This window comes from Dermacentor albipictus, chromosome 2 (genome assembly GCF_038994185.2).
Source record: "Dermacentor albipictus isolate Rhodes 1998 colony chromosome 2, USDA_Dalb.pri_finalv2, whole genome shotgun sequence".
NCBI classification, from domain to species: Eukaryota; Metazoa; Arthropoda; class Arachnida; order Ixodida; family Ixodidae; genus Dermacentor; species Dermacentor albipictus.
Genome location: NC_091822.1, coordinates 103,021,312 through 103,045,689, shown reverse-complemented (window position 1 = coordinate 103,045,689; position 24,378 = coordinate 103,021,312). Strand labels below are relative to the sequence as shown.

Sequence of the window (24,378 nt, the reverse complement as noted above, 5' to 3'; positions counted from 1 at the left end):
ACATGCGACCACCCCACGCAAAGTAAACAATCGTGACAATAGAGCACAAAAAGTTCTTCTCAGGGTTCTTGTCCTTAAACGAACGTGTATTCTATAAGGTCTATCTCGACTCCCTTGGTAAGGAGATGGTTTGCTAAAATGTGGTTTACAGCTCTGGAGTGAGGAATGACTCAAGAAAACGAAAAGAAAGCTCATTAGAGGCTTTGGAAAAGATCTAAAAAGAATCCAAGAATTTCTGCGAAATATGATACTGCATTTCTAACGCTTTTCGTAACGAGAAAATATAAAGGTGCGCTTTTGAAAACTGACAATTTTACTATACTTTACAACTTTGACGATCATTTTGTAAAAGTACTCACCAGATTAGACTAAAGCTTATGCAGCTTGTACACTGTCTCACAAATATACGACTGTGACATTGGTGGTGTTTTCTAATCAATCGCCTTCCGCCACCACAATAATCACGCACTATTTACTTGGCTAGCGTTAAGGTGCTTTATTGAGGTTGCCTAATACCAGCGACAAACGTAGTACCAGCACCAAAGGGACAACGGCAAGGCGAACATGCTTTCCTCCTTGCGATGGCGATGGGGCTTCCGAATGGGCTCATCTACCTTACAATCAACCCCGCTGTTGAAGAGTAGCCATCCTGTCGATGTTCTGGTAGGGCGACATCAGCGGGTCGTAATGCTGCTTCAGTCGGTCAACACGCAGTCTCTCAGCCGCGACAATGGAGATCTGAAGAAGGCATAACCGGTTCGTTCGCAACCACGCGTTAAAGACCGTGGCACTTTAAAAGGAGCTTAGATGAAAGGCCAGGAGCAGTCGGGGGGAACTACAGTCACTAGAAGCAGTCGATGAAGAAAGCGTGAGCACGTTGAATTACGTGGCGGTAGTGCTAAGAACGGCGCTGGTCAGCGGACGTCAAACAACGGGCCAGTTCACGGCATTCTTCGGCTTCTTGAGCCACTCTGGAAACACTTGAGCACTCGTCAGGGTCAGGTCCGTTCAGAGAAGTGTTTCGACTGGTCGGGATAGTTCGCGGCCCTTTTAGCAAAGAAAAAAATCGTTAGAATGCGATAGTTGATTGCCTGGTGGTGTTGTAGGTCTGTTTGAAAAACGAAGGCACAAGATCCCAGTTGAAGTGGTCTGACGCAACATACATTGAAAGATTCTTGCTAAGAGTTCTGTTAAGCCGTTGATCTTCCGATTATAAGCAGTAGGGGTGCGGACAATAATATCACATTCATAGAGGAAGGCCTGCACAACATCTCAGAGGAATACGCAACCTCCATCTCTGAGGGGTTCGCTATGCATGCAATGGCGAAGAACAAAGTTTCGCAGCATGAATGAGGCCACAGCACGTGCTGTTGCGGCAAGTAAGCACTGGTTTCGGCACACTGGGTGACATGAGCCAACGCGACGACGATCAAAAGGTGCACATGAACGACGTTAGTACGTATCAGTGCGAATATGGTCAAATTGGTGAGCAGAGCAGGGAAGCGGCTGCAGATGGGTGGCAGGGAGGCGAGACAGATTTTCCAGGGTTGCAGCATTCAAAGAAGGAGCGCACGTATTTGCAGGTGAATTGTGTCACCTACGCCAATAGTATCGTAGGCGAAGTCGCGTATATGATTCACTGTGATAGCAATCATATTGGCACGCGCTAGTTACGCTAGCTGTCGAGGAAGAAGAAGTGTGCGTGGTAGCTGCTGACAATATGACCTAGAAATTTGAGCTCCTCGTAGCCAAAGTGACATTTTTCGGGCTTCAGGGAGAGGCCGGTGGTGCGGATAGCTTGAAGAACCGCCTCAAGCCGCTGGATGTGTTGTTCAAACGTGGTGGAAAAAACAACTACATCGTCTAAGTAGACTAAACACGAGTTCCACTTGAGGTCAGATAAAACTGTGTCCATCATGCGTTGAAATGTGGCCGGAGCGGAACACAATCCAAAAGGGAGGACCTTAAATTGATAGAGACCGTCGGGTGTTATAAACGCCGTTTTTTCCTGGTCCCGTTCATCAACTTCAATTTGCCAGTACCCACTACGCAGATCCATTGAAGAAAAGTAACGGGCATGTCGCAGGCGATCCAAGGAGTCGTCAATTCGAGGAAGTGGGTAAACGTCTTTTTTCGTGACCTTGTTCAGTTTGCGGTAATCGACGCAGAAGCGTAGTGAACCATCTTTCTTTTTAACTAATACAACAGGTGAAGACCAAGGACTTGTCGATGGTTGAATGACATCATCGTCGAGCATTTGTTTAACTTGATGACGAATAGCATCCTGTTCTCTTTGCGACACGCGCTAAGCGTGTTGGCGAACAGGTTGGACGGTCGGTTCAGTGATGATTCTGTGTTTGATTAAAGGAGTCTGTTTGACCTTCGACGTGGTGGCGAAACAGTCGCTAAATGACGATAGCAGAGTGAGGAGCATCTGCTTCTCATTTTGGTCTGGCGTTCATACTGCGAGAGCCGCTGCCGAAGCATACGTTCCATGACTGTTGCCTCACGAATGAACTGAGAGATTGTTGTAGGAGGATTGCGCACGAGGCCCGCGAAAAGCTGTTCCTTTAGGCCTCGCATTAACAGACGCACCTTCTTGTCTTCTGGCATTAGTGGATCGGCCCGATGGAACAGTCGCGCCATGTCTTCGACGAACATGGCGACGGTTTCGTTTGGCATTTGGAACCTCGAAGACAGTGCCTGTTCGGCTCTTTCTTTCCTTTCGGGAGTGCTGCAGGCTTCGCAAAGCAGTCGGTAAAACTCCTGCCAGCTGGTAAACGAGGCTTCGTGGTTTTCGTACCATACTCTCGCCGCGTCTAAAAGGGAAAAGTAGACGTTCTTCAACTTACGGCGATCGTCCAGTCGTTAAAGGCGGCGACCCGGTTGAAATGGTCCAACCAGTCTTCAACGTCCTCAAAGGCGTCGCCATGGAACGGGTTAGGCGTGCGAGGCGCGTTGAGAATGCATGGTACGGCAGCATTTGGGATCCCCTCGGTTTGGCTTGCGGTAGTTGTTGTCATCTTCCTCACGGAGCTTGCCAGGGGGCTGTATTGCGGTGGAAGACCTTGGAGGCGACGGCTGCTTCGATAGATTTCTGCCGTCCCCGAGGTACTGGCGTCGGTACCTCGAAGTACTATGGTACCTCGAAGTCGGTACCACGACGAACCAACGTCTGGGCATCTTGGTTTCACGCGTACTCTCGTGAGGATCAAGCATAAGTACTATTGGCAAAACCTCACAAAAACCGTGAAGCAGTACGTCAGAAGTTGTCGAGATTGCCAGCGTCGCAAAGTTCCACCTCTGAAACCAGCCGGTCTGCTTCAGCCTGTCCGACCTCCTTGCTCACCTTTTGAACAAGTCGGGATGGATTTACTCGGCCCATTTCCCAAGTCTTCGGCTGATAACCGCTGGATCGTCGTCGCCACCGATTACCTCACTCGATACTGCGAAACACAAGCCGTTCAGCGAGCTACTGCTTCAGATGTTGCTAACTTCTTCATCAAAAATATCGTCCTTCGACATGGTGCTCCCGCTGTCGTCATCACAGACCGTGGTACGGCCTTCACTGCCCAGTTGGTCCGAAATATCCTGCAGCTGAGCGGGACAACGCACCGTACGGCAACTGCGTATCACCCGCAGACTAACGGTTTAACTGAGCGTCTCAACAAAACGATTGCGGATATGCTTTCCATGTATGTTGCCACGGACCATAACAATTGGGACGAACTGCTCCCGTATGTGACATTCGCGTACAACACTGCCCTACAAGAAACCACAGGGTTTCCTCCTTTTCGTTTGGTCTACGGACGCGACGTCACCACTATGCTCGACGTGATGCTCCTACCAACTTCGTCGCAACATACCGCACCAGATACAGACGCCTTTGTTCAGCGTGCCGAAGCAGCGCGGCACCTTGCGCGGCAACGAATTCTATCCCGACAACGTCAAGATGCTCGTCGTTACAACATATCTCATCGAGACGTCACATACAACCCGGGAGATCTTGTATGGGTTTGGACCCCTATACGTCAAAGAGGCCGGTCAGAAAAATTATTGCGCCGATACTTTGGACCCTACATAGTTTTGCGTCGTCTAAGTCCTGTCAACTACGAAGTTATTCCAGCCGACAGTTCACACCACTCCCGTAGACCACGTTCCTCTGACATTGTTCACGTTACCAGGATGAAGCCCTACCATTCGCGCTGACTCTCATCCACAAAATTTGTGATTCGGCCCCTGTCGTCTCGTCCGTTGTCTTTCTCATTTCTTTTATTTTTTTTTCCTTGTGGCATTTAACATCTCCCCAACTTTATTTATTTATTTATTTATTTGTTTTTTTTTTCTTTTTTTGGAGGGAGGGGTAATGGCACATGATAGTTACGCTAGCTGTCGAGGAAGAAGTGTGCGTGGTAGCTGCTGCGAAAACGAACTGTAAACGGCCGTTCGCTTAGAACTGACTGACTGGCTTTTCCTCGCGTGACAATATGAACACTCCCGGTGCATTTCTGCCTTTGCCGTCACCGTGATGATCTGTATAAAGTCCATGGGCGATAGCACAGTCACAGGGTGTTGTATGCTACTTGTGCGAGTTAAAGCACGGTAGAGAAGCAGACGGTGGTGGCTCAATCTGGCGTCCGCGAAGGAAGAAAGCTGAGAGTAGCGTGCTGTCTTTCGTCGCGCGAAAGAACGTGGGGGTCTACGAGGGAGGGGGGGAGGCAGGGAGGGGGGCGGCAGTGTGCTCCGGCAGCAAGCGCGCATTTAGCGACTGGGCGCAAAGGAAACTGACGAACACGGCTCAGTCTCGAGCGCCATATATAAAGGAAAGCGGGAAGGTAGCACGGGAAGAATGGGGCAGTTCGACTTACCAACAAGTACGTGTTCTGCACGGCCGCGCGCGATCGCATGTGCCATATATTGTAAAGAATCTGCAGACGGCTCACACGTTGGTGCGCGCTGTGCTCTTGCCGCTGTGGTGTTGTTGCGAAAGACCGCACGAAGTTCAGTTCTCTCACTGCTGCTACCGCGTTTGCTCAAACTAGCGTTTTGACAGCGAGTGCCGACCCTCATTGACAGCGATGCGTTCATGTTTGCTTGTGTGCGCTGACACCAAATTCTTAATTCACTTAGTAAATTCAAATGTTCCCAAGTTTGTACTGCCAATAAAACTGATATCCTTAATTCAATCTACAAATTTTCTATCGCAATCGATTCTTTGCCTTTCGGGTGAAACTGACTTTTTTGAAAATTGCTTGTGACTACACTAGAGGCCAGAGGGAAAATTGGGGCATACATTTTTGTGGAGATATAGTACCACTAGTACAAGTAATCTTTGACTGTCATTATGACAGTTGCGGCGGCACTCATATCCATCGCGAATGGCGAATTGCATCGTCTGTCGGCGCAACGCGCGAGATGCATGCCGAAGCCGCTGGAGATTCGGACGTAAATCGAATTGCGACGCAATCCATGGATCTTTCTGTTGCCCAGTCCCAGATATCGAGTGCTGAGATACCACGACTGGAGATTTATGCTACTTCGTTGCCTGCACCGGCTGGGAAGCGTGAGAAGGTATATGCGTCGAGAATGTCGGCGTCCACAATGACAGGTGACGCAAGTATTATGTTCTTGAAGTTGGAGGGCCCCGTGAGCGACGTGGCTAGACAGGTATTTGAGATTGGGCAACCGGCAAAGGGCGTGATGCCAGGTTACCGTGTTAAAGGTCGAACGTAGAGATATTGGTGAAAATTTTTAGGCATCCGTATGATGGCAAGACATTCTTTTTCTGTTATGTGGTGATTAGCCTCAGCTTTTGAGAGGGTGCCGTTGGCATAGGTGACCACGTATTCACGAACGATGATATTACGCTGGCCGATCACAGCGCGCCAAGGCCGACACCGCTAGCATCAGTGTTTCTTCCACAGCTGGTTTCGACACCACTCACCAAAGTCACGTGGGGTAAGGGACAAACTTGTGCCACTGCTGCCGCGTTCGTCGTCGTCATCTTCCATAGCTTGTTTTTTAGCCTTTGCATCTCATATGCGATAAGTAAGGACACCTGCTAGTTTCCTTCCATTTTTTTATACTAGGACAGCACGTGATGCCAAATGACTGTGATGGGCTGTGTTACGCCGCGCTTGAGCTTCTTAGTCACGTCATCATCGGGGAGACATCTTTCGTTCGCTAATAGTCGGTAAAATAGCTGCCCAATCAGTGCATGGCTTGCGTGGTCTAAAGCATGCGACAGTCATTATACAGTTGTGCAATAACGTTTGTCCCCTTATGTACGTTGAACGCCGGTACCTTTATGGGACGTTACGGTGCGCATCCCTTCAAGACGTTTAGTTTAACGTGCGGGAACGTAAACATGACAAGACTGTTAAAAGAGAGAGCGCCGTCTGGTGCCATGAGTCAAACGTATCCAAGTCAAGGCAGTTCATTAGCAACCATACAGTTGTTGCTACGCGGACGCGTCTCGTATAGACGTACCGACGCCGCAATCGTCGAATCACCTCAGAAATTCGACTCGCTGCGCACTCATAACGAACGTTTGAGTTGAGCTTAGAAGAAGGGAAAGCTCACTTGAAGAAATACTGGCGACCAACGAGAGCGGGAGCATAGCCATGACGAATATTCATGCTGCAGCGGAAGTAATGGGTTCCGCTATGCTGGACAACGCTTTTTTTTGCGTGTCTAAGCATTAGGAACGTTCAGCTCAACAAATAACGTACGTTATCACAGCGCACGTAAACAACAGAAATCAAACAAGGCTCGGTTCATGCGCTGTGATGACAAGGGTATTTCTTTACGTACGTGATGCAAGGTAAATCTAAATAGGTCGCGAAGCCTCGGGCGAAAGGTGGTTCTGGACAAATTGCCACGGACATCAGCAGGGTTTGGTATGCAAGCAGCGGTTTAAGCGCAGCTATGTGAGGAGGGAGCAAACACTGGAAAAGAAAAAAGCGTTTTAAATAAAACAGTACAAAAATGTGATTCACTAAACGAAAATAAAATGCGCAATAAAATTTATGTAGGCGTGGCAAGAAAAGAAGAGAAAACTTTTGTTTTATCATTATCAATAAAACTTGTTTTAGCGCCTGCCATAATATCACTCACCACGACCACATGTAATATCATGCGGCTGAATAATTTAATTAAATTATCATGTTCTAGGTGCCAAAATGCGATCTAATTATGAGGCACGCTGTAGTGGGGGACTCCGGAAGTTTGGACTTTATGGGATTCTTTAACGGCCACGCTGCACTTAAAGTGTGCAGAAAGGCGCACTCGTAAAGTTCACCTGTCACAATACGCTCTCCTCAGAAGTTGTCTTGTTTGCTTGTCGGTGTTTGTCGGAGTTTTGTGGCGCGGGTAGCTTCATCGTCTCTTAACATTTTCAGTGAAAAGTAGTTACTTACGTCAGCCAGGTAATTGTTTACTCTAGCTGTTTTCGTTCAGCTGTGCTGGCCGACGGACTTGGCATCTGTCGATGAGACCAGCACTCTACACCTAAAGCTGTCGTTGGCCTCCAAAAAAAAAAGGAATATTCTCTGCAGGGTCACGATTTTGACACTCGTGCGCGGACCTCCTGCTGCATCGCCTTTCTCGCTGGAAGTTCGAGGTGCCCATCAGATCGAAGGGCGGGGCATTCGAATTGTAGGCCACCAAAACAAATTTCGCGCCTTTGAGAACAAAATGACTTCGCTTTTGTTTTTAACGGCTATGGAGTCACATTATTTGTTTATTCCGCCAGAAGAGTTCCCTCGCTACACAGATGGCACTAAGTCCCATGAATCGGCGATGAACTGCCATGTTTTGAACGTATGAGTTTCTATGAAAGCTCCGCTACCAGGTATATTTACCTTTCGTGATTCATTTTAGTAGCAAACATTACTCCACAACTATCTATTGTGCGGGCTAGTCAACTTGCTGACCAACAGTGCTTGCATCCTGAACTTCAAAATTTAGTTTTCTTGTCGCAGAGTGCTCTGTCGACGCTACTTGGCAGAAAGGGGGTGGCATCGAGGAGAAGGGCAACAACGAGTGGGAAATACGGGCTCGGCGACGGCAGCAAAATCAAGGCTGTCAGAGGAATGGCGACGCTGTTAGGAGCGTCGCCCGTTGATTGACTATAGGACATAGGTTGTTGCATGGCTGCGGGCGTACAGAGGTGGCAGTCACGAATGACGTGTTGAACAAGGCCGCATTGGCAGCAAATTGGGTGGTTAACCGCCGCACGCGAAGTCTCTTGGGTAGATGGGCGTTATTGGGACAGGGAAGGTTGGGAGTTGAATACTGGAGCGCTCAGAGGCGGGTGAATTGGTAGGTGGGTCGGCAGTCTAAGTTGCCGAACTTTCTTGGCGGACATCAAGGGAGCAGAAATCGGAGCTGAGTGAAGAGAAGTTGGAGCGCAGTCAGAGACTTGCTCCTTGATGACGTATTCGATGAAGATGCCGACTGACCGTGAGCCAAAGGCACAAGCGAAAATTGAGAGGCAACTTCTCCACTAATAAAGTCCTTAATCTGATGGCACAGCGAAGTTTCATCAAGGACAAGGGCCAAGGCCGTCACCAAACTGGACTGCCGAGCATGTCGACGGGTGGGAACCTGCTCTTCGCGTACTTCGCCAAAGCTATGACAAAGGGTGATGACTTCAGACACTGTTCTGGTATCATTTGCCAGCAGTACCCGGAAAATTTCCCTGTACTTTTCGGAATGCACCTTAGCAAAATCGACTCGCTTGCACATGTCGGCTACAGTAACAGGTGAATGTCGCACCGCTCTGCTGCGCACCATCACGTAAGCATTGCTACTGGCGAAGCTCGCTACCGGCAGGGAGCCAAAATACTGTCGTGAAGGTTGGTTTAAAGACCAGCCACCTCATGAAATCATGTTAGTGCTTGCAGTACCACAAGCTGGCAACGTTGCTAAAGTAAAATATCAGTTTCATTAAGCCGTCCCAATGATTGTGGGTGCTGACCTGCTCATAGGAGGTGAATCAGTTCTCGGCGTCCTGGCCTTTTGTGCTGCTGAAAATTGCTGGCTCACATTAAAGGAATGGGCGGCTAGACAAGACCACGGAAGGCACCATTGCAGCTGGATGTGGTCGGTTGTGAAGTTCCAGGTTTCCTTGTTTATCCAAGTAACGGGGTTTATTCAGGTTGTCTAACAGGAGCGACAAACGCAGCCCCGGAACCAAGGGCCCAGCGGATGGTATTTGGAGGGCCAGTGACAGAAATAGAATAGAAAAAAATGGCGAATAGGTTTATGTTATAGCGCCCTTAGTCTGATTCGTATTGTGTTTAGTTATCAAAATACTTTTTACTTCGTAACAGTAGCGCAACAAACGTTCCTTTAAAGTGACAAGCTGCACGTAATTATTTGATTTCTCATCCAATGAGAGTTCTTGGAAAACCATTCAAGGCGGCACGCACCGCGACAGGCTGTTGAGTGAAGCATGACCAGGGGTGCTATAACTTAAGGCTATTGCAATCTTTTGAAATTCTGCAATCAGCCATCCACGATTGGCAAAAAACTTTCGGACCACCCCCACTTCACCTTCTGTCACAGGACGTTACAAAACCGCGAAAACTCATTGCGTTAAAGTGACGTGTACGCGTTAAAGATACATTCATCTGCCAAAAAACTTTTTTCCGAACTAGAGACTACTTCATTCCCACATGAATAGAAGATGGCTGCTCACCGATCGCTCAGGCACTGGCTACTCGCACCTGCCGGAGAGCATGTATTTGCGTATAATAAAACTTTTTGCCTTGCAGCACACCCCAATCGCGCACTCTGTCAACTTTTCTTTCCTGAGGATCCGTTTTAGTGGCATCCATAACCTTCTGTTGCACGCCACCACGGTTTCTGACCAGCCACCACAATCTAAGTAAGGGGAAGAGGACCAGTCAACGATGCCAGCACGATCCTCCTCATCCGGTTATGTATATTCACTCCTCTGGCTGGGCCCCATCGAAACGCCCTACGCTTAAACATGCGCCTCGATTCATGTTTGTCAATTAGATAAGAACAACCGCTCAATGTAGGCAACATTATTCATTTTGAAAGCAAGTAAAAGTGACCTTCTATAAACGAAGAGAGCATTTGATTCGGCCATTCAGAAGACGCTCCGGTTACCACCCCTGGTTTGCCAACTATTTCTCGTGATTTTTTCTTATATCTTCGTAGTTGTACCACAATCGCTTATCTACTTATACAGAACTATCTATTCTAAGTACGACAGCGAGTGTTTACTATCACTAGGGAAGCAATGTGCGTAGAAGCTATTGTGAGCTTTAGAGACGAAAGCTGCCTGCACTTCAAGAAGATATGCTTACTCTCACCTCTGTACAACTGACCACGGACTCAGCACAAGAGTCATGACTATAAAATTGAAAGAAGAGCGTTTGTGTTTGTCACACTGTGCTTTTATGTCTTAATCTGAAATTTTGAGAATATTTTTTTATGTAATTTTCCTGACCGAACTTAAAAGCCATGGTGCGCGCTTTTTGATACAACTAGGTGGTTGTATTGGCATTGAGTATTCTGTGGCAACGCAGGGAAAACTACAGGGGTTGAACTTCTGCACATGTGTTACCGCACCATGAACTCCAACACCGTATGACATCGCTTTTGGCATTTGAGGGTAGATACAGATTGGGGTGGCTTCCACTCTGGACACGGTTTCGAATTTGCCAGAATGTGGATAAAAAGGATGAAACATAGGTCATGTTTACGACTCAGTTGTCTATTTTCTCTTATTTTGCTGTAGAAAATGACGTGTTGATGTTTTCTGTTTTGGAGATTAAACTACTGTGGATCAAAAATGTGGGACGTCTGTCCGAAGCACTCTCAATTGTACACGATTAGCCTCCGCAGCTTTTCCTTTATTGCCACAGAAAGGTATCCGTGAGTATTGAGTTGAAACCCAGACCACACAATAGCGTCAATTTAGAGAACTCTTTCCAAAGGAAACGGACAAGCAGGGCTGTGTGCCTATGTGTAGTAGAATGTAACAAGCTGATTATCATCAAAATCTTCATGGCATGACTTCCTACTATCGTCACGACTAGTTCCGGATCTTGTGTCTTATCAGTTAAGCAAATTATTATGGGGCAAACAAATTGGCTGATGACCACCTGTGCATCTCGCAGGTCCTCCGGCCACGGCAAGAAGCTCCAAATGATACGATAGACTCGGAAATCCTCGCCGACTTGGGGGGAACACCGATGGCATATTCCGCGTTTACGTCGCTGCCTCCCTCAAAAAGGGACACCACGCTGCCAGGCGTTGCTATGACAGGGAACCAGCTATTCTTCGTCGGCCATTGTACCGCATGGTGTGAGAAACAAACAACGGAACCACCGCCTTGGCTATTTGGCAACTCCATCTACCCACCTGGCCGCTCTCGGTGCATCGTACCACTTATGAACATGCCCGAGTTCTCCGCTGCATTTCACTGCAAGCAGGGGTCGTACATGAACCCGGCAAAGAAGTGCAGGTTCTGGACTTGAAAGCGGTACAGCCGACGCTTTCGTTGTGCAGTTCTCTGTCGGTCGCTGCATAAAAATTTCACGTTCTATCTGCAATCTAACATATAAGCTTACCACCTAAGCTTTCTCGCGCGTGTGTGCGCGTACACTCGCCTCTGTTTCCTGCTACTAAGCTGCTCTAAAAAAAAGGAATATTGTGTTGATATCTTGCTGTGTGTTGGTAATAGCGCCAGTACACAACTAGTCCAAGCACAGTGAAATATGCTGTCTTATATTAAATCTCGCATACAACAATACGTCATACTATTGTCCTGCTTGTTTTCGGAAAAGAACATACAAGTTAAGAAAAGTTGTCTTTTTGGTGTTTTGGCTATATGCCAAAACGCAATGCAGCTAATTTAACGGCACAAGCACGCGAAATGGAAACGTGAGAACTTAAAAAAAGGACAACGGAAAGTGGGCGCACTTTTGAACAAAAATATCCAAGTATTTCCATATGCGAAATATGGCTTAATCTGTTACCGTACGCAAAATTGAACCTGTGACCTGCCGACGCTTAGAGAACGCTACATACGCTCGAAGGACCTCCTAATTTTTATGTCTCTGATGCATCGGAGCATTCTGTAAGGCTTAAAACAGCGCCTTTACCAGTTTCTCGTTCAGGCCGAGATAGACAAGACTTGTTAAGCTCAGACATTGGGACCAAGATATTGCGCTACGTCTTTGTGACCACCGTTGTAGAAGCCACACAAGATTGTCAACTTGTATAATTGGGACTGTGTTTATCACTATGATGTGCACGCGGTCTAGTACACGGACTAGTTCGGCGCGATGAGCATGTTGCTCGGTACTCTGGAGCCACCTTGTCGTCATCGTTGGGTGGAAGCACAGTGATAACAATGACGACAGCTACGCAAGTAAAATCATAATTCATCTACTTAGGCATGTACCCGCTTCAATTTTAGTACATAATGCCGACTTACTGTCTCCTAACGTTACGCCCATTAGGTTATGATACATCCCTCATTGCGTAGTCCGTAGCTTATGTTCAAGCTTCTTTCTTATGCCCAGACATCTAGTCCGATTAAGTCATTCTTGACAGAACACATGTACTAAACTGTTGTTACATGTTAAATAATACGGTTAGGAGGAGTTTATAGCTTGTGAATGCCTGGAAGCTGTTTTTTAAATAATACTTTATTAAATTACCTGGCGATTGCCTTCTAATAATTACGTACGTTCCCCGTCAGCTCCCGCTACGCTCCTCAAGTTGGTCTACTGAAGAGATTCCGTGGCGAAGATTGATATTTGAAACTGTCGAGCTGAATTTGCATGAATAGGTTTTTGGGCCCACAGCGCTCTGGAATTGAGCGTCACGCACGCTGTAAAAACATGACAAAGTGAAGAAGGAATGAGGACTTGAGAGACGACCGCATGGAACCAGAATTGCTTAGCGGTGTAATGAACTCTCCATAGGAAAAAAGAAGTCGTAGTTTTGTCCGAAAGGTGAAGAATCGGTTAAGATAGGAAATTAGTAGACAGCTATATGAAGTTAGGACAGAAGCTTCATTGGCCGCATAAACTTGGATACATTCGCTTACTGACTGAAATACCAAGCACGGTGTCAGCGTGCACAAGTAAAAACGAAATTATAACACTCGTTAAGCGTGGACAACCGCTGTGAAAATGATGGTGCGTGCATGCGTGGCAGCAGCAGCAAGTGAAGTCACTTTCCTGCGGTCTAACGCTTTAAGGAAACAGCGGCAAGAACACAGCGTGCACAAATGTATGAGCCGTCTGCAGATCTTTCAATATACGGGGAGAGTGACCGCGCAGGATTGAGCAAAAGCACGCGGTTATTTGCGGAATCGGAGACGCCCTCCCTCCCTTCCATGCTGCCTCTCCGCTTTGCTCCATACATGACACGCGAGATTGAGCCACGTTGGTCAGTTTTCCTTGCACACGACTGCGAAATGCACAGTTGCGTCGGGAGCCCAACGACGATCCCCCTCCATTCCTTCCTGCCTCTCATCTCCCCATGACCTTGCGCGCAGTTGTAGACTGCGCGCTTGCTCTCAGAATTCTTCCTTCGCGCCCGTCATATTGAGCTGCAATCGTCCGCATCCTCGCGTGGTTTGACTCGCATACACAGCATACGATGCGCAGCTACGGTGGTAGCGCCCTTGGACTTTACACGGAACAGCATGGCGATGGCGACAGCAAAAATTCGCCTGGGGTGTCCATATGCTTGCTATCGCAATAAAATGCTGCTTCATTCATACCATACTTGTAAGTTGCCAGGCAGGTTCAGACATAGAGACCAACAGTGACGCAAATATAGACAATTTGCGTGCCTACTCCCAAACATCCCCGAGCGACCGAGCCCCTTCAGTTAATTCTTACAGATCTGAAAGCGAAGCCGCGTGGAACACCCAAGCTATCATCGAATGAAATAATGTCTTTTTGTCTTTTAGGTAACCTAAATGAGCGAACCACAAGAGGAGAACGAAAACCAAAAATAGCCGCGACAGAAAGGCAAGTAAAAAGGTAACAGTGACATCAACAAATTATGAAGTCACATGTTAAGCAAATAGCTGCGCTGGAAGCAAAAGTGAACCACAGCACCTCATCTGAGCTTGTGCACAAAACATTTGGTATCTTTAAGCTGGGCTAGACACTTAGAGTTAGTTGTAATCAAGTCACTGAAGGGTACGTTTAATGAGCGTTGATGCACCAACCCAAAATATTCTGTCAACTCAATAACACGTTAGTGCCACCACTATGTTTTACTTAAGCAATGCGTCCTATTTAATAGTTTTTATTTCTCATATACACTCTATTTTCTTAGATTCGTGGTGTTACATTTCGCCAACGACGCACGGTATAGCCGGCTAGAAATGTATTTTGCGCCACAAAGTATACCTAGGAAATCTAAGCACCAACTTGCCCAAGAAGAACTCCTTTTGGAACATCTTTCTCGTACAGTGGGCTTGGCGCTTCACTGTCTCCCTTTCTTCTGTCCCTATTCCAGAAATGTATTTTGCGCCACAAAGTATACCTAGGAAGAGAAGTATTTTAATGATTGGAAAATGTAGAGAGGTCGGCCGGATAATGGAGCATCTGGCCTGCTACTCTACGTAAGGGAGGGGGAAGAGGGGAAGAAAAGGGGTCACAATGATGGATGATAATGGGAGGAACAAGGTGAATGACACATTACACAACTGGTATCACAGGCGTGATTCCAGGCCCGTGTCACCTAGGAAACGTGAAAGTGCACGCATTGTCTCTGTCGTCTGCCAGCTCTGTGGCCACGCGCCTAGCAAGAGGTCCTCCGACAGTGGTCCATTGTGGAAATGTCTCAATGTATCTGCCAATGTCAGTCTTTCTCGCGCATACTCAGGGCACACCACGAGCACATGTTCTATAGTCTCTACAGCGCCACACACTGAACAGTCCGGGGAGTCTGTCCATCCAATAATGTGCAAATATTTGCGCGTGAAGGCGACGCCTAATCGCAGTCTGTGTATCAGGCATGTATGAGGGCGTGGAATTCCACGCAGAATAGGAAATTTCATATCGGGATCCAGGCTTTTAAGGCGGACGTGACGAGCGTCTGGCTGGGCCCAGTATGTTCTCGTCGCACTCCTCATTGATTCCGACAGGAGGCATGTGATGTCCGGTCTGGAGAATGGCACTACAGTTCGCATGCCATTGCTGAGGGCGCGCCTTGCTGCAGCATCGGCCATCTCATTACCGTTGAGCCCACAGTGTCCCGGGATCCATTGGAACACTATGCGGTGGTGTTTTTCTTGAGCGTATGAAAGTAGCTCGGTGATCTGCAGGGCCAGAACCTGATATGCGGTGTGGCGCAGGAAGCATCCCAAAATTTGCAGCGCGGGTTTTGAGTCCGTGAAAATGCACCACTCTTGAGGTCTTTCCCCGCAGATGTGGCGAATCGCTTCTCGAATAGCCACAAGCTCTGCAGCGGTTGATGTTGAATTATGGTCTAGTATGAAACCTCGAGTCATCTGTTGGGCTGGTATCACCACAGCTGCTGTCGATGCCTTAGGTGACACGGAGCCGTCTGTGTACACATGAACATATGTCTGGTATTCTGACCAGATGTACGCGAGAGCAAGTTGTTGTAGTCCACTGACGGGAACCAATGATTTCTTTAGTATGCCGGGGACATGTACGCATACGGAAGGTTGAACCATCACCCATGGTGGTTTGACAGGGTGGTATGGAAGGGCATAGCCTGATGTTATGTGGGGTAGATGGCAACGGAGTGCACTTGTGAAACTGCTATCCGGTCGCTCATGTAGAACCGACGTCAATGGATGACAATGGTGTCGCGTCAGTAAGCGTAAATACACACGAAGTGGTTCGTGGGACAGGTATATCGGTAATGGGCATACGTGGGCTTCCTCAATTGCGCCTTTGTTGGAGGCACGCCGTGGCAACCCGAGGCATATTTTGAGTGCCTGCGCTTGGACGCTCTCTAATGTCCGTAAGCAGGAAATGCTCAAGTTTGAGAGTATCGGAAGGCTGTATCGAATGTAGCCCACGAAAAGAGACTGATAGAGTCTTAGTAATGAGCCTTCCGTGGGGCCCCATTTCATGCCTGTTGCGAAGCGAAGAACATGGCAAAACATATTAAGTTTTTGCTTCAACATATTAACATGCCTCGTCCATGACAAATCGCGGTCGATGATAATGCCCAAGAATCTGTGGTGGGAGACATAAGATATTATGACACCGTTAATGGAGATCTGGTAGCGGCAGACGGATTTGCGCGTGAATGCAACCACAGCACATTTTTCGGCAGCTAAGCGCAAACCCTGACGCCGTATGTATCGTGAAGTAGATGACACAGCCCGTTGTAATTTCGCACGAAGTTGTGGGCGTGTTGTACCAGAAGCCCAGATGCAGATGTCATCTGCATATGCACTGATGTGGATGTGAGGTGGAAGCTCGCTCACCAGGCCAATCAGCGCCACATTAAATAATGTTGGGCTGAGAACTCCTCCCTGAGGAACTCCGCGGCATACCTGATGACGGTTAGTGTCTCCGTCAGGCGTGGACATGTAAACGAAACGGCCGCTGAGGTAGCTCACAATCCACAGGTAGAGCCGGCCGCCAATACCCAAGTCATCTAGGGCATCGAGAATGGCTTCATGAAGGATGTTGTCGTAGGCCCCTTTGATATCTAAGAAAACAGCGGCGACGAGTCCGCGTTGACGTTTTTCATGTTCCACTGTCGTAACGAGGTCAATGACGCTGTCAATTGAAGAACGACCCCGCCGAAAACCTGTCATCATGTTCGGATAGAGATCATTTCTTTCCAGAAACCATTCGAGCCTCGCCAGGACCATTCGTTCCATAACCTTGCCAACACAGCTGGCTAATGCAACTGGGCGGTATGAGGTAAGCTCATAAGGAGTCTTTCCAGGCTTCAAGAGAGCAACCAGGCGGCTTATCTTCCACTGCTGCGGAACAATACCGGAGACCCATGTGTCGTTGTAATAATTGAGCAGTGCAGTGCGACCAGCCCTGCCAAGGTGAGACAGAGACGAGTACGAGATCCCGTCAGGGCCAGGAGCAGATGAATGCCGACACGACGCAAGAGCAGCCTCTAATTCGGGCATCGTAAAGAGCAAGTCGTAGTGGTCACTTGAGGAAGGTGGCGCAAAAACTTCGAATTGGATAGAGGCTTGTTGAGTTGTGCCCACAATCATTTTGCAGAAGTCGTCCACTACCTCTACATCATTGCGGCGTTGGTAAAGGGCCAGAGCACTGAAAGGGTACCTTTCTTGTGGGGGAAAACGTAGGCTCCTGACTACATGCCAAATACGTGACAGCGGCTTGCGAGGATCCAGTCATGAGCAGAACTTTCTCCAGCGCTTCCTTCCTAATTTATCGAGATGGCGCTTTATTTGTCGTTGAGCTCGGCGACAAAGGGCGAGATCGTACGTGGATTTCGTCCTTCTATATTTCCTTTCAGCGCGCCGTCGGACTGCGCGCAACCTCTCGAATTCCACGTCGATAGGAGACCCCGATGAAGGTGCACATATGGTCCGCGTGGCCTCACCGAGGGCGGACGTGATCAAGTCTTCTATTTGCGTTGGTGACTCGAGATTCGCACAGGAATTCTCCACGAATGTCTTAAAAGTGGGCCAGTCCGTGCACCGCACATGAGACGAAGTGGTAGGTGCGAACCACTTGACGCAGATATACGTTGGTATGTGATCACTGCCATGTGTTTCCACATCACTGAACCAGCTAATAGAAGACTGTAGTCGTGAGGAAACAAACGTCAGGTCCAACGAGCTACTGTAGGACGTGCCACGCAGAAACGTAGGAGAGCCATCATTAATATTGACGAAATCATGTGAGTGCATAAAGTCGGACAAGGCTTTGCCTCGGTTATTCATTACTGTACTTCCCCATTGGGGGTGATGAGCATTGAAGTCGCCCACAATAATATGGGGAGCTGTGCAACTATGGATTGCTGAGGACAGATACGAGAAATCAATGTGATCTCTGGGTGGAATGTAGCCGCCGAGTATCGAGAAGACCCGCCCTTTAAGCGTTAACGTCAAGCAAATGTAGTGGTTCGTGTTATGGTGCTGGAGGACAAGGCGGTAGTGTGGAATATCTCGGCGTATGCACACTAATACCTTGTTGGTTTCATCAGCTTCTCGAGACCACAGCAATACATATCCAGAAAGGCGGAAAGCAGAAGGCATGTTGGGCTCACATATAACAATCACGGGGAAGCGGTATTTCTGGACGCGCTGTCGGAAGTCACTTATGCGACCACGCAGGCCTCGGGCATTCCACTGCATCACTACACTACGACGTATGTGCATCGACACAGAGGAGGGGTTGTGTGGTAGCGCCATAATGAATCACTGCAATGCCGCCAAGAGCGGCTCAATTGCATCCAAAAACTGAACAACAACCCTTGCTGTTGGCGTATTGAGGCCGGAAAGCAGCGTTCGCATGGAATGTAAAAGTTGTTTCAGAAGAACGTTCACCTGCTGGTCTTCTGTCTGGTCCTTAATGTCCACTGGACCGGCACGGATTGATGGACGCGTTGGTTCGACGAATTTGGATGGCAGAGCAGGCCATTCCACATCAGAGGAGGTGGATAATGTACCCGCATCTTTCTGAACCACCGTGGTAATATGGGGCGCTGCAGCAGGCGGCGTCTTATCATTCTGCAGCTCAATACGTAGAGGCAACGGAGCTGAGAGTTGCTGTGACGTCGGCTGAGACAGACTAGTGACGTGTGACTGTGGGCGTCGGTGTCGGGAACGACGTTTGCGGCGACGAATAGACGCGGCCGCTTCTTGGTGACTTGAGTGTTCTTTTACCATCTTCTTCAGGATAAGCCTCTCGTTCTTCATCCTAGGACAGTCTTTAGCCGTCGCCTCATGAGCGCCGAAGCAGTTGGTGCACTTGACTGTCTCCGTCTTGCAAGTGTCATGCTGGTGCGATCCACCGCATCGACGGCAGGATATTTCGTTTCTGCAAACAGCACTCACATGGCCAATCCTGTTGCATTTGTGGCATTGAACAGGCTTGGGAACATACAGACGGACAGGATGCCGCACATAGCCCACCTTGACGTGGGATGGGATAGAGTCGGCTTCAAAAACTACTTTAACACACTGTGATCGGCCGAAACGATGAATGTCGACTATCTTGGCCGTAGATTTGATGAGTGTCCGCAAGTCGCTGTCTGTTATTTCAGGGTCTACGTCTGTAATAACTCCAGCGGAAGTCCGTTTTCCGTGAGAGAGATAGGGGCGGACCGGCATACCGCCTAACACTCCAATTTCTTTCAGTTTGTCCACGGACCCCCGAGATTTCACATCTACCGTTAGGACATTCTTCCAAGCGTTGATTCTCACCTCTTGGACTTGTCCCGGAATCAGCTGGTCGAAGAATTGGGACAGCCGCTGTCTGTTGATTGTATTCAAATTAGCCGTCTCTGTTGTGGCTACGAAAGCCACAGAGAACCCGTCAGGTGCGTCAACATTCTCTGCAGGCAACTCCCTCGCTGCTGATGTCCGGCGTAACGCGCCAAGTTTGTCAACAGTCTTTGTAGTCGACTCACCAGCTGTTGATGTCCGGCGCAACTTCCTTTTCAGGCGGCGCGATTCAACAGGCGTGAAGCTGCTACTGTCGGAATCCATCTCAGTCACCGTGGAGTCATCTGCCGAATCTGGAAGCTCCACGTCGGTGACGGTCGTAGCACAGAGGGCACCAACCGGCCGAGCAGCCGCTGGGTCAACTGCGTCGACGGGAAGCTGCACGGGACGTGTGCCCGCCATCCCGAAGGACGACGCGATCACTGTGTACACACAATATTAAAAAGCTACAGAAAAAAGGAACAGCCGAAAACACAGATGCTCTCTACCTAGGAAATCTAAGCACCAACTTGCCCAAGAAGAAGTCCTTTTGGAACATCTTTCTCGTACAGTGGGCTTGGCGCTTCACTGTCTCCCTTTCTTCTGTCCCTTTTCCAGAAATGTATTTTGCGCCACAAAGTATACCTAGGAAATCTCAGCACCAACTTGCCCAAGAAGAATTCCTTTTGGAACATCTTTCTCGTACAGTGGGCTTGGCACTTCACTGTCTCCCTTTCTTCTGTCCCTTTTCCAGAAATGTATTTTGCGCCACAATGTATACCTAGGAAATCTAAGCACCAACTTGCCCAAGAAGAAGTGCTTTTGGAACATCTTTCTCGTACAGTGGACTTGGCGCTTCACTGTCTCCCTTTCTTTTGTCCCTTTTCCAGAAATGTATTTTGCGCCACAAAGTATACCTAGGAAATCTAAGCACCAACTTGCCCAAGAAGAAGTCCTTTTGGAACATCTTTCTCGTACAGTGGGCTTGGCACTTCACTGTCTCCCTTTCTTCTGTCCCTTTTCCAGAAATGTATTTTGCGCCACAAAGTATACCTAGGTAGAGCCGGCGCGGATGCAACGGACGCCGGGGCTTCATTCAAAGCGGCGCACATTTTGGCCCGTACAGCGCTGCCGTAACGCTTCCTGCCAAGCGCGTCCAGGCATGTTTCAATGCCACGTATCTTCGTGTGTGTGTGCGTGAGTGTGTGTGCATGTTGGTGCCCACGCTTGTCAAAGCGCGGCAGCCGGGGAGAGGAGCTCCCCCAACTGTGAAGCGAGGAGGTCTGACCGGCGCCGGCCCGGCGGATGCGTCACTTCTTGTCTCAACGTGTCTCTCAGCGTGTCCGTGCCCCGCCGTCGTCACGGGCGCCTCTCGCAAGCCGTTCCTTCTTGCCCTCGACTCCGAGAGTATAAAAGCAGCTGCCCCGGACGCCGAGGGAGGCTCCGATTTCTTCCGTCGAGTAACGTGCTCTCCCGTCTCCCCACTTCGGTAGACCTGACCGGCCGCTCTTTTGCGATGTTAGAATGAACAAGTTGTTCTTTTAGCAGTCGACTCATGCTTTGCCAGGACCTTCGGATGCTTCCAGCTGTGCCCCAGGCCGCCAGGCCAACGCTACTCTTGGGGCTCGCGACCCAAGTGCAACAACTGGCTGCTAGCGGTGAGATCGCGACAATGGAGGCCAGCAGCGAAGAAATGCGGTTGACTGTATGCTAAGCAGCACAACGACCATCCGGGAGCAGTGCAACGAGCCCTGTATGATGACTGGTTGCCAGCAGCGGAATGACTGCGCTGAATTCTTGGCTGCGAGGTTTGGTGAGTGCAGGACTTTCTTCTGAGTTTCCCAGGCTTTGGTTAGTGTCAGAAACAGAGCTGCTAATTGTGGTTGTCGTTGCTGCCGGGTTAGTTTGCGACAAGACAATAGTAGGCAGTAGTGAAAGCAGCATTCGGAGCAGCCATGGATTTGAAGTGGTTGCGCAAACCGAAATTGCTGGAGCTTGCAAGAGAGTTGGGTCTGGATGTCTCAGTCAAACTCAGAAAACCAGAACTCCTAAGGGCTATTCTTGAGTTAGAAACTGAGGATGACGAGCTGTCGGAATGCCTTGAGACCATTGAGGAGAGGGCAAAAAGACAGGAGCGCGAACTTAAAGAGCAAAAAGAGAAAGATGAGCGCGAAATTAAAGAGCAAAAAGAGAAACAGGAGCGCGAACTTAAAGAACAGAAAGAGAAAGATGAGCGCGAACACGCTTTGGAAATGAAGCGTCTCGAGGTAGAGATGGAACGCGCTCGTAATGGAAGTCAGGCACACGGTGCAGGAGAACGAGTATCGTTCAAAATGGCTGACCTGATGTGGCCGTTTAAGCTTGGAGAGGACATTGGTTTGTTCCTGGTTAACTTTGAGCGAACGTACGAGAAGCAGGGGTTCTCTCGGGAAACGTGGCCACAGCGCTTGCTCACTTTGTTACCCGGCGAGGCAGCCGACGTAGTCGCTCGCTTGGATAGAGAGGAGGCAGAGGGTTTCGACAAAGTGAAATCGAGTCTGCTAAAAAAGTACAGGCTGTCAGCGGAGGCGTTCCGTCGGAAGTTTCGGGAAAATGAGAAAGGCAAAAGTGAGTCGTATACAGAGTTTGCCTACAGGCTTATGTCAAACATGCAGGAGTGGCTCAAAGAAGAGAAAGCGTTTGGTGACCACGAGAAAGTTCTGCAGTGTTTCGGGGTGGAACAGTTTTATAGTCGGTTACCTGAGAACGTGCGGTACTGGGTCTTGGATACGCCAGACGTTGGTACGGTGGCTAAAGCCGCTGAGCTAGCCGAAGAGTTTGTGACGCGTCGGACTCACGGAGCTAAGGACGGTCAAAAGGGTGAATTTAGCTCCACGTTTGAGAGGCCGAAGTTCAAACCCAGGAGAGCAAGGGGCGACACACGTAGTGCGGATGCGAGTGAAAGCAGTCCGACCGAACGTAACGAGACGGTGGCAGCCGAAGCCGAACGCAGAAAGCGCTTCGAGACGAGGCAAGCGCGCGTCTGTTATACGTGCCAGAAGCCGGGTCACTTTTCGGCGCAGTGTCCGGAAACAAAAACTAAAGTCGTGTTTTTGTCATTATTCAGCACTGACGAGAACATGAAGCTTCTCGAGGCTTACATGCGAGACCTCCTCGTGAAGGGGAAAGAGTGCCGAGTGCTTCGCGATTCCGCAGTTACAATGGATGTAGTTCACCTCTCTTACGTAGAACCCGATATGTTCACGGGCGAGTGCGCATGGATCAGGCAAGCCGTGGAAGCTCATAGCGTGTGTCTGCCCGTAGCAAAAGTGCTTATTGAAGGACCTTTCGGAGCACTTGAGACGGAGGCCGCAGTGTCATCTATGCTGCCCCCGCCCCCAGTACCCGTACCTATTTTCGAACAGGTCCGATCACCTCCTGCGCGAGAAGGGGCTTTTGTTTGGTGAGGCTAGCGTTCAGGCCTCAACCAAATCGAAAGTTCGGGAGCTCGCTGCAAATGCGGTAGTTGCGGGGCCGACGTTGTCGAACAATGAGAAAGGGTCAGAGGCGCAGCAAGCTGATATTCAGAGCACGTCCGAAGTGAATAAAATTAAGCTTGTAGCGTTGAAGGCACCAGATATTGGAGAGGAAATGCCCGACACGGGAAAGTTAGAAGAGCTATCTGCAGATTTGCTCATCGCGCATACGTCAGACGGACTTAATAGGTTGCTGAAAGTCAGCCGGTCGGCTTTGATAACCGAGCAAAAAAAAGGATGGCATCCTAGAAAACATACGCTGCAATGTCAAGGAAGGCATCGCCAAGAAAAATGCTCGTTTTGTGGAAAGAGGTGGGGTCCAGTACCGGAAGTATCTAGACCGCAGGGGAGTAGAGTTCGATCAGCTGATCGTGCCTCAGTGCTACCATCAGGATCTGTTGCGCTTGTCGCATGGGGGTTCGTGGTCCGGACACCTAGGAGTTAAGAAAACTAAGGACCGTCTCTTGCAAGAGTACTATTGGCCAGGGTGTTTTCGGGACGCAGACCACTTTGCGAGGACATGTGACACCTGTCAGCGGGTGGGCAAACCAGGGGACAAATCGAGGGCACCGGTGAAGTTGGTACCTAACATTACGGAGCCTTTTAGACGGCTCGTTATTGATACAGTGGGACCTCTGCCAGTAACAGCCGCGGGGTACAGACACATTTTGAATGTGATCTGCCCAGCGACAAAGTTCCCTGAAGCAGTGCCGCTTAAAGAACTCAGCTCAGTTGAGATGCACTACTGTCCATATTTGCGCGAGTGGGTTTTCCTGCGGAAATCCAGTCAGATCAGGGCACAGTGTTTACTAGCTCTTTGACGACAGCCTTTCTCGAAAGGTGTGGGGTAAAGCTGTTATACAGCTCAGTGTACCACCCACAGTCGAATTCCGTTGAGAAGGTCCACTCGGTCATGAAGCGCGTGTTGAGAGCATTGTGTTTTGAACAACAAACTGACTGGGAGCTGTGTCTGCCTGGGGTGATGATTGCATTAAGGACCGCGCCGCATGCGGCTACGGGGTTTTCGCCAGCTGAGCTGGTGTACGGTCGCTCGCTGCGGTCTCCGCTTCGCATGATTCGAGAATCGTGGGAAGGCAGGGGCGACGACCCTATCGTGGTGGAGTACGTGCTTAGGCTCCTCGAGCGCTTAAGAAGGGCACAGGAGTTGTCAGGTGAAGCAATGGCAAAAGCCCAGCAGAGGGCCAAAGTTCGTTATGATCGGACAGCCAGGGCCTGTCGTTTTGAGGTGGGCGATGAGGTAATGATATTGCGCACATCTCTAAAAAACAAACTCGACGTGCAGTGGGAGGGCCCAGCACGGATTGTTCAGAAACTGTCGGACGTCAACTACGTGGTAAGCGCCCGTGGTGTTGTCGTCTTTCTTGTGTGTGTTGTGTTTTTTTTGGCGCAAAATCTTTCCAGTACGTGGTGAGTCTGCCAGGAAAACAG

General features: G+C 49.1%; 1 protein-coding gene across 8 annotated transcripts in view; it reads left to right on the top strand.

Annotated features, from left to right (window-relative positions):
* Positions 1-11,701, top strand: part of LOC135921082 (neprilysin-1-like) — a 103,043-nt gene extending 91,342 nt beyond the window's left edge. For all 8 annotated transcript variants that reach the window (XM_070533818.1, XM_070533819.1, XM_070533821.1 and 5 more), the window contains one exon: positions 11,157-11,701. In XM_070533818.1, the coding sequence (XP_070389919.1) occupies positions 11,157-11,516 (360 nt within the window). In that variant the 3' untranslated portion in view covers positions 11,517-11,701. The remainder of the gene's footprint in view (positions 1-11,156) is intronic.
* Positions 11,702-24,378: the final 12,677 nt, after the last annotated feature.